This window comes from Vitis vinifera, chromosome 15, assembly GCF_030704535.1.
Source record: "Vitis vinifera cultivar Pinot Noir 40024 chromosome 15, ASM3070453v1".
Classification (NCBI taxonomy): Eukaryota; Viridiplantae; Streptophyta; class Magnoliopsida; order Vitales; family Vitaceae; genus Vitis; species Vitis vinifera.
Window position 1 is genome coordinate 23,535,860 of NC_081819.1, and position 10,632 is coordinate 23,546,491.

Here is a 10,632-nt window from a genome sequence, read left to right on the forward strand (position 1 = left end):
GTGCTTCCTATGCGGCTATGAAGAGGAAAGTGCGAATCACATCCTCTTACATTGTACAGTGACTAAAACTATTTGGGAGATTACCCTTGCCATTTTTGGAGTTCAATGGGTGTTCCCAGAGTCAGTTATAGAGGTGTTACTTAGTTGGAGGGGTTCTTTTGTGGGGAAAAAAAGAAAGAAGATATGGAATTCCATTCCGGTGTGCATATTTTGGACGGTTTGGAAGGAAAGGAATAGGTTAGCTTTCAGGGGAGGGTCTTTAGATATTCAGAAATTCAAGAATTCTTTTGTATGTAATTTGTGGAGTTGGGCTAGGGTGTACAATGGTGAGGAAACATACTCTCTTTTAGGTTTTTTGGAGTGGCTTGGAACCACTTGAGGGTGGGTGAGGATGGGTGGGGTTTTTCTTCCCCTTTTTTGTTTTTTCTAGCCTTGTGTAGGGCTGTTCAGTATACTCCCTGTATACGTGTGGCTTTTTAGCCTTTTCTAATATATTTGGTTGTTTATCAAAAAAAATATTCCCGTGTTAATACCACAATTTTTTTTTCTCTTCCAAAGATGAATTTTGCATTTTGTGTGAGATTGAAAAGACCATTGTGTGAAAAAACTTATTGACTGTATTCAAACCCCTCAATGACCATTAGAAATTTCTGTTACATTAACACTCTGGGGAAAACAAGTTAGCAGACATGAAAACTGTCTGGGTTCACTCAGGTTTGCTGTTCTTTCATTTTATTTGAAACCAGCAGAATCCTCCTTTATTTTTATTTTTATTTTCTTGAACAATACCCCAAATCCCATAGAGAAAACCATCCAACTTCCGTCCAGATTCCCTACCCTTTTCAAGCAAAAACTGCTTGAAGAACCCACAAATCCACATCAGAGTGGCCAAAAGCTAAAAGTTTAGAAAACCCAAAAAAATAAAAAAGATAAAAACTTAACCAAATAATGGAGATGAAATGTAACAAAGAATTCAATAGAAAATGAAAACCCAAAAATTTTCATCATTTTCTGGGTGAAAAATTAACAAAATAAGCCCTAAAATTTGCCTAAAAAATAATCTAAAATTAGCATTACGGGAGGCGAATCAGAAGCTTACATAAGGGGATCAGAGAAAGAAAGAACTCGCAGCAGCAGGTGTTGAGAGTGGGAGTGGATTTGCTCATATAAGAGAGAGCGCTCTGAATCAGGGCTTCGTTCTTCAAAGATTCAAGCAAATTCAAATCTTAGTAGAGGGTAACGTTAGTAATGTTACAATATTTATTTAATTTGAAATTTTAATAAAATATTTAATATATATATATATATATATATATTCAGGATCTAGAGAATTCTTCCACATTTTGTGGTTCGGGATCTTCATCATTTCTTATGATATCAAAGGCCACTTGGAAAGCAAAAATATTGTTAATAACAATATTATTTCAATCCCATTTTTCTCCCGTTTGTACATAATTTACTGAGATCTCACAATTTTCAGGTACTTGTGCCTCTTCAGGGGCTTCTCGTTCAATATGTGGATCTTCAGGGGTTTCTTGTTCAATATGTGCCTCTTCGGGGGCTTCTTGTTCAATATGTGCCTCTTCAGGGGCTTTCTGCATTATTTGTGCCTCTTCTAGGGCTATAGATTTATCAATTTTAAACTGATCAGTCATTGTGATGGTCTCTTCTAGAGTGCCAAGTTTTTCTTGGGTTCTCCTTTTCCTGGGAGTTACATCCTTTGAGCCACAGGTCTACCACGCTTCAGGCGTATCTTAGATTCATTTGTTAACTGTCCTACAGGGATATCAATCCGTGCTCGAGTATTTGCAGCCGGGATATGTGACTTTGTCACTTTCTTTGTATCAATGAATGCATCTGGTAATTGATTTGCAAATGAATGATCCTTTGAACTTCTAGTTCACATTGATTTGTACGAGGATCAAGATGGGTCATAGTAGATGTCTTCCAACTAATTTCTCGTCATTCTTCAGGAATCGACTTTTCTCTCCCTAATGATGGGAAAACACTTTCATTAAAATGACAATCCGCAAAGCGGGTTGTAAAAACATCGTCTGTCAAAGGTTCAAGATATCTTATGATAGATGGAGAATCAAAACTTACATAAATCCCAAGTCTTCGTTGGGGACCCATTTTAGTGCGTTGTGTAGGTGCAATTGGTACATTTATTGCACAACCAAAGATTCGTAAGTAAGAGATATTTGGTTGTTTTCCAAACACAAGTTGTGAAGGAGAGTATTCATGGTAAGCTGTAGGTCGAATACGGACTAAAGCTGCAACATGCATAATAGCATGTCCCCAGGCGGAAGTAGGTAATTTGGTTTTCATTAGTAATGGTCGAGCTATTAATTGGAGACGTTTGATGAAGGATTCTGCTAAACCATTTTGGGTATGAGTATGAGCAACAGGATGCTCAATATTTATCCCTACTGACATGCAGTAGTCAATGAATGTTTGAGAAGTAAATTCGCCAGCATTATCAAGACGTATTGTCTTAATTGGATAATCAGGAAATTGTGCTCGTAATCTGATTATTTGTGCAAGGAGTCTAGCAAAGGCTATGTTACGTGTAGAAAGGAGACAAACATGTGACCACCTAGTAGAAGCATCTATTAAGATCATAAAATAACGGAATGGTCCACAAGGTGGATGGATAAGCCCACATATGTCCCCATGTATTCTTTCTAAAAAGATTGGTGACTCAGATATGACTTTAGTAAAAGATGGTTTGATTATCAATTTACCTTGTGAGCAGGCAACACATGAGTATTCATTGGGCCAAAGAATCTTCTGGTTCTTTAGTGGATGCCCATGTGAGTGTTCGATTATTCGACGCATCATTGAAGACCCTGAGTGATCTAGCCTGTCATGCCAAAGGATAAAAACTTTTGGGTTGTTGAACTTCTGGTTCACGACAACATATGATTCAATAGGCTTTATAGTTGTATGATACAACCCAGAGGAGAAAGCCAGAAGTTTTTCCATTATAAGCTTTTGGCCAGATATAATGGAAATAATGTAAAGATATTCTACATTATCTTCATTCAATATGATATCCATTTCTGCGGATATCTTTAAAACTGAGCAAATTTCTTCTGGATTTGCTAGAATATAAAGCGTCATTTATATGGAATCTAGTTCCATTTGGCAATGTTATATTTGCTCTTCCAAAGCCTTCAACTAAGTTTGTAGTACCATATATGGTACTTACATTAGCCTTTATTAATGTCAATTCGAGGAAATATTTTTTATCTCGAAGAATTGTGTGCGTGGTCACACAGTCTGCGAGACATACATCATCCTCATTCATCTTGAGACCAAATAACACATGGATTTCAGATATAACAAAAAAAACAAGGCATAATGTAAATAACAAAGAAAATCAGATGTAAATATAAGACATAACAATATATTATTTCATATATAAAGTAACATCAATCAATGTTAATTTTTTCATCATTTATCAAATGGTCTGTTTTTTCATTGGGACCTCCAAAGAAATCAATGTCATAGTAGGTTAGGTCCAATCCATCACCATCGATAAAGTTCATTTCTATCTCTTTTCCTTTTACTTTTATTGATGCTTGGTAAAGGTCGACCAAATGTTTGGGCGTACGACAGGTACGCGACCAATGCCCCTTCATACCACATCTAAAACAATTATTTTCATGGTTCTTAGGAGTTTTATCTTGTAAACGCTTCCCGTTTTCTTGTTTTGCCTCAGTATTGTTCCATTTCGTATTGTTCCACTTCTGGTGGTGCAATGAGGCTTTCATTTTCTGAGAATTATTATTATTATAGGAACCATGGTATCGGGGATTTCTTCCACGACCACAACCACGTTCTCATCCACGTCCACGAGTTTGGGACGATATTGCATTCACTTCAAGGAATGATTCAAATCTAGTTGGATGAGATTGGTGATTTTTCATCAAAAGCTCCCTTTTTTTTTTTTAAACCTTCATGGAGATGATGACGAAGGAAAATCAGTGTTTTTGTGCGATCCTACAGGGATGCTTGATTTCCTTCTTTGATCATAGCTCCAAGATTATTGCATTAAGATGTATTTCAACATCAAGGATCCAAGATAGATAATTCTTTCCCAAAATGTCAAGTGCCACGAATTCGAGTTTTGTGATATTCGACATTGTCAAATAACTTCATATATATGACAAAACAATATTATTAAAATCAGTTATAATAACTTGATATCATTGGTATAACTTTGATTATAAACAAAATCAAATAATTTGTTTATAACTTTTAACAATATGTAACAAAACAAATCAACAATAATATAAATATGTAAAATTTTGTTATATATAAATAACTTCAAGTTTAAGATACGAGAATTACCTTCAGAGCAATTCGTGCTGATAACATGTTGTAAAACAAGGACAAATATAATGCAAATCAAAGTAGTAGAGATAAAATATATCTTACTTTGATATATAATATGGAAGAAGGAATCAAAGAAGAGAATTGAGAAAGTGAAAGAAAGAGAGAGAGAGAGAGAGAGAGAATGAGAGGAAGAACTTTCTTTCTTTTCTCGGGATGCTCTTACATGGGGGGTAAGAAACTTTTTATAGGCTTCATAATATGAACTCTCATTACTCATCTTAAAGATGAGTAAATGGAGTTCATAATGACCATCAATGTGGTCATTCATTACTCTTCATTTACAACAAAAACATGATATTTGTTTTTTGGCTGAATAAAAAAAATTAAAATATCTGTCTTTTTCTATTTAACAAAGTAATTTGTTGATATCATACATAATTAAATTGAACCTATTGATAACAAGTTCATTTTAATTATATTGGATGATGTGAACATGTTACTTTTAACTGAAAACAAACACAACCTTAATAAAATATTTTATACCTAAAACATCCTTATAGCAAATTTTATTTTCCATTAACTAGTATTAATATCATATAATGAATATAAATTTATTCATTATCAAACATATATATTTATAAATATAAACTTTTTTTATTAATCCCTCTTATATCAAACAAGCATTGATATTATGTAATTAAAAGATTAGAAAATTTATTGTCAAATTGTGCATGAATATGGATTTGTCAATTTCTTTTATATGAAACTCATCAATTTTAAAAATAATTATATTTTACTAATAACGGACAATTTTTAAAATTCTCTAGATCCTGAATATATATATATATATATATATATATATATTAAATATTTTATTAAAATTTCAAATTAAATAAATATTGTAACATTACTAACGTTACCCTCTACTAAGATTTGAATTTGCTTGAATCTTTGAAGAACGAAGCCCTGATTCAGAGCGCTCTCTCTTATATGAGCAAATCCACTCCCACTCTCAACACCTGCTGCTGCGAGTTCTTTCTTTCTCTGATCCCCTTATGTAAGCTTCTGATTCGCCTCCCGTAATGCTAATTTTAGATTATTTTTTAGGCAAATTTTAGGGCTTATTTTGTTAATTTTTCACCCAGAAAATGATGAAAATTTTTGGGTTTTCATTTTCTATTGAATTCTTTGTTACATTTCATCTCCATTATTTGGTTAAGTTTTTATCTTTTTTATTTTTTTGGGTTTTCTAAACTTTTAGCTTTTGGCCACTCTGATGTGGATTTGTGGGTTCTTCAAGCAGTTTTTGCTTGAAAAGGGTAAGGAATCTGGACGGAAGTTGGATGGTTTTCTCTATGGGATTTGGGGTATTGTTCAAGAAAAAAAAAAAGAAAATAAAGGAGGATTCTGCTGGTTTCAAATAAAATGAAAGAACAGCAAACCTGAGTGAACCCAGACAGTTTTCATGTCTGCTAACTTGTTTTCCCCAGAGTGTTAATGTAACAGAAATTTCTAATGGTCATTGAGGGGTTTGAATACAGTCAATAAGTTTTTTCACACAATGGTCTTTTCAATCTCACACAAAATGCAAAATTCATCTTTGGAAGAGAAAAAAAAATTGTGGTATTAACACGGGAATATGTTATTTGTATTGACTCTCTTTAGGAATTACGGGAAATTCTATTGGCAGGATTGACATTGATCAAGGAGGGATATATATATATATATATATTTGGTACAGGATTAATTTGGGTCTTCTTAACTAAATAGTGTTTTATAATCTCTTTAAGTTTTTGTTATTTTTTCTGATTGCAATGTTGTTGGTTGTTATTGCCTTGTTGTAAAATGAGAAACGATACATGTTCTATTTTCATCTTTTTCTTTTCTACTGATGGCGTTCATGTAGCCAACCATCCATGTTCTGCTTTGATTTTTTCAACTCCATTCGTAGCATTCATGCAGCAGGATTTCCATCTTTGTTAATGTGGAAGATAATCTATATAAGATGTCAGATTTGGTTATTTGAGTTGGATTTTTTTCTGGTTTCTTCATGTGTATTATTAGCCTCACCAGTTTCATGTGTTGGTGATGTAACTTGAAGCTTGGGACCCGGAGTCATGGTTTTGGTGGGTATGACCATGTTGTATTTGGATCTTCTTGCAGCATACCTTCTCTTAGTCATGTGTGAGACAGTGTGTGCCTTTTCTATCATTCTGAGGAACATGAGGCTTTCTGTCATATTGAGGAATGTGTACATTGGTTTTGTTTGTTCTTTGTTATTCATAATTCTCATGTTTTGTGGGATTTGGATTCAGTTGCTTATAATCACATAAAAAAGGTTTACCATTGAGAAACTTTCATGAGAAGCAGGCCTTTTTTTAACCCACAGTGGCAACTTTTAGCATAATGAACCAATTTATTTGATGTAAAGAAAGTTTGCTTTGGTACCTTAACGTCATAATAGGTTCAAACAACTTCAATACAAGTTTGATTTGTAACAATTGACAATAATTTTTATTTTTTATTTTTTCTAAACATGTTACCCAAATGATCATTGAATGAAAAATGTTACCCTTTTCTATAAGTTATTGAATCAGAAGATTCTAATTGATTTATTATCCAAAAGTTGATTTCACTATCAAATAGATTAATTTTGGTAAGGTCAATATCAATGTTACTATTGTCAATTGTTACGCATAAATTGCATAGCAAAAACTCCTGGGCAGTTGGATGCATTGATATTAGTCAGTAGTCAACCCCAACCAAAGAAGAAAAATTTCAGAAACAAAATTTGAAGAGAATTCAAAACTCTCAGCATATGGATCATCTGACTAACTATGTTGGTTTTTGTGTTGTTTTTTTTTTTTTCGTTGCAGCTCAAAGAGGATGAAAGTCAAGATCTTGCGTATCCTTTTTAATTATGTTTTTGTTTTTTGCTTGGATATGCTCCTTCATCTTCTTTCAATATTTTAAACCATCAAACTCTTAAAACTTCATAAGTCATGTCATTACACTCTTATATGTGTCATCTCATGTCTCAAAAGATAAAAGAATTTACTGAGCCAAGGTTCTCTATTTTAGAGAGATGTTTATGCATAAGTTTGGCTCACATAAGCATTCATACTCCTTTTATACCTCTGTACTGGGGATATACACCCCTTTTTTTTTTCTAGGCTATCTATTTATAAGATTTATAATTAGCCTATTAGAAAAGTCATTTTGTAGCGTGCAAACTAGTTACAAATTTTAGTTGTTTATTCAGAATTTGAAATCATAATGTTTTGAATTGCTCAACTTAAGGTAATTTTGGACAAAAGATGCACCACTTGAATTCTTTTACCATCTTTATATCATGAGACTGTTAAATAAAGTTTTTATAATGAACTTTGATCCATATTCTGATACTTTTTATTACTCCTCTTATGGGACCATAGTTTTTTAAAGGGCGCCTAGGCCTATGACACAATGACTCCCTAGCTTTAGCTCTTCATCTATTTTATTTATTTTTCATTTTTTTACTTTTATTTTTTATTTTTTTACTTTATTTTAAAATTTTATATAATTGGTTTAGTTTTTGTTGGATACTTTTTTAAAATGCTTGGAATCTTGATCTCTTTGTTATTTGGACTGAATTTTGGACCGTTTTTTTTATAGGTAAATGCAATGAATTTTGGACCATAACTAGTGGTATATGAGTTATGCTAAAATTTTGAATCTCCTAATTTATAATAGGTTGTAGGAGAGCCTATGCCCTTTAGAATTATTAGTTGACTTGCATGAGATTCACCCTTCAATAATTTATTCCAAGGTTCATATAATCTCAGTCTCATTCTCTGGTTTCTGCATGTATCATTTTAATCTGAACATGAATTGCACTTCAATGAATGCATTGAGCAGTAATCGTAGAATTGCATGTTGATTGTAAGGATGGTACAACATGACTTATTTTGTGCTTTTTGTAGAAACTGTTTCCCTTAACCTATTCACTTGTGAATGCTGCCTGGCTTTCAAACAGAGTATGTTCTCTTAATCCCTTATATATAGATCTTATTTGAACTCCAAATACTGAATATGTGGTACAGGTTTTTATATCTGGTACTCAATAATTATATCTTTAACTAGATTTCCTTTTTTCTATGAAGAAAAATACTCACAACCTTCTTGGTTGTTGACCTGCATATTTAGATGTTTCATTTTTTATATAGTAAGAAGCCATAATTGTTGTACTCTGTAAAAATTGTAGGTGGCATGCTGTCGCATCATGGACATGGGATGCCCAAGATGAAACCTGTGGGATTTGTAGGATGGCATTTGATGGTTGTTGTCCTGATTGTAAACTCCCTGGAGATGATTGCCCGCTAAGTAAGTGGCTGACTTTGGTTACTTTATTGTCTTGCTGTTGTGTATTCAAGTTTGCCCAGATTCTGAATAATTACTTATTTTTGTAGTTGAATATGCTTATTGTAGGAGCTCCTGCATAAGTTTCCATATATTAGCCACTGAAAATTGGTGGATTTAAAATAACTTCTCCTATCAACTTTGCCACCTTCTCTGAACTACTTTCCCATATTTTTAGTTCAATGTACAGATTTTAGCAGCTTCTCCATTAAGTTCCTCTGTGTTAGTCTTTGACCAATGGTGGATTTAAAATAGTTCTTGCTGTAGGCTACAATTACATCATGCCCTCCCCTGAACTTCCCTCCCTGTATTTCTATGTGTTAACTGTTAAGAGTGCATCATGAATGGCATTTTTTGGATGGTTTATGAGGCATAGAAAAGAAAGCTTTCAGGTTCAATTTTAGAAATTGAAAGTGTTGTTTCTTGAAAAGCTTACATCTTTCATTTTCACTTTTAATTTTTTGGCCTCGTATTTCATTCTCCTGGATATATCTTGAAATTATATTTTTAAATCTAGAATTTTCCTAGTGGCTTGTGAATATTGGCATGTAATATAATATAGTTTCTTGTCGGACATGAAATCTCCTGTGTCATTTATCTTCTCTATTGCTTTTTCTCCATTATGGATGGATCATTAAGTTTCTTGTGGCCTCTTCACCATTGTGCATGCATCATTTATCATCTCATTTATTTTTTTCTCTATGATGGTTTCTGGACATGGATTGGGAACCTTCCTGCCCCAAGCGTCCCAGCCTAACGTTTTGTTCTTGCTTGGGCATATGTGGAAATTAATCATTAAAATGAGTATGCATGTGGCATGCTTGTTGTTTGGCCAGCATGATTATGATCCTAAGATCTGCATGAGTTAATCTTCCTTAAAGAGAAGTTCATAGGGATCTGGGAAGTGGGTTGTTTGGATGGAATATTTCATTTTATGGGGTTCTTTTGATTGACAAATATTTATATATATAAAAAAAAGATTAAAGAAACTTTTAAGTTTTTTTTAGGAATTGGTATCAATCCAACTAATGATTCTATTAACCATTGTTTTGTCCTGCAGTTTGGGGTGCTTGCAACCATGCATTTCATCTCCATTGCATCTTGAAATGGGTGAATTCGCAGACTCCTCAAGCGCATTGCCCCATGTGCCGTAGGGAATGGCAGTTCAAAGGATGAAATATGCAAGTTGTATGAATTCTTGGTCTGTATCTCTATATGTCTCAGAAGTGTATTAGTTGATATTAGATGGGCAACACTTTACCTGGAAAGTTAGAGGTTTCAGTCATATATTTAGCTTTGTATATGGCACAAAAACCCCCTTTACTAATTTGATTAACTATTATAATCCTTTACCAGATAATAATGATGATTAGTGATCATACATTGGCATTTTATGTACTTGCTTTTTTGAACCATCTTTTGAAAAAGGAAACACTAGTGTGGAGAAAAGAATAGGCCCTTAAAGAGGTTAAAAGGAAATGTGGGGTTCCTGTACAAAAAGAAACTTAATATGAGATGTTAACAGCTGTTTCCTTTATAACACTCAAAACAGCTATTTCATTTAGAGCACCCACCACTGTCAGTGGGATAGGCAAATGCATAAGCACAGTTCTAAAGAAAGTGAAACGACATAAAGAATATTCTAACTTCACTGTTGCATGTCTTATGAAGTGGATATGTAATGCGTGGCATGTGTGTTAGGCTCAACTTTATTTTCATATCTAGGTAAATAAAATAAAAAAAGAAGAAAAGTCCAATGCTCCTGCTTGCAAATATGCTAGTGTGCTGGAACATATATGCTTGCTATGGAATTTTGCTCCAAGTTGACGAGTTCTGGGTTCCATGGCTCACCTTTGGCTGCCCTCTTTTCTTTAGGTAAATGAATGGTTCTAC

General features: G+C 33.4%; 1 protein-coding gene across 2 annotated transcripts; it reads left to right on the forward strand.

Moving 5' to 3' along the window:
- The first annotated feature begins 8,356 nt into the window (after window positions 1-8,356).
- On the forward strand, window positions 8,357-10,118 carry LOC100258557 (anaphase-promoting complex subunit 11). Of its 2 annotated transcripts, none has more exons than XM_019225771.2 (3): window positions 8,357-8,417; window positions 8,585-8,703; window positions 9,800-10,118. In XM_019225771.2, the coding sequence occupies exons 1-3, from the start codon at window positions 8,413-8,415 to the stop codon at window positions 9,913-9,915; spliced, it is 240 nt and encodes a 79-aa protein (XP_019081316.1). In that variant the 5' UTR covers window positions 8,357-8,412; the 3' UTR covers window positions 9,916-10,118. The 2 variants fall into 2 exon arrangements, with proteins under 2 accessions (XP_019081316.1, XP_059599083.1); XM_059743100.1 differs by having other exon boundaries at window positions 8,398-8,423.
- Window positions 10,119-10,632: the final 514 nt, after the last annotated feature.

What these genes read in the sequence shown, in the direction of transcription:
- LOC100258557 (XM_059743100.1), top strand. An exon ending in TGGAGATGATTGCCCGCTAA is followed by an intron (nt 8,704 to 9,799) that starts GTAAGTGGCTGA and finishes TTTGTCCTGCAG; the next exon opens with TTTGGGGTGCTTGCAACCAT.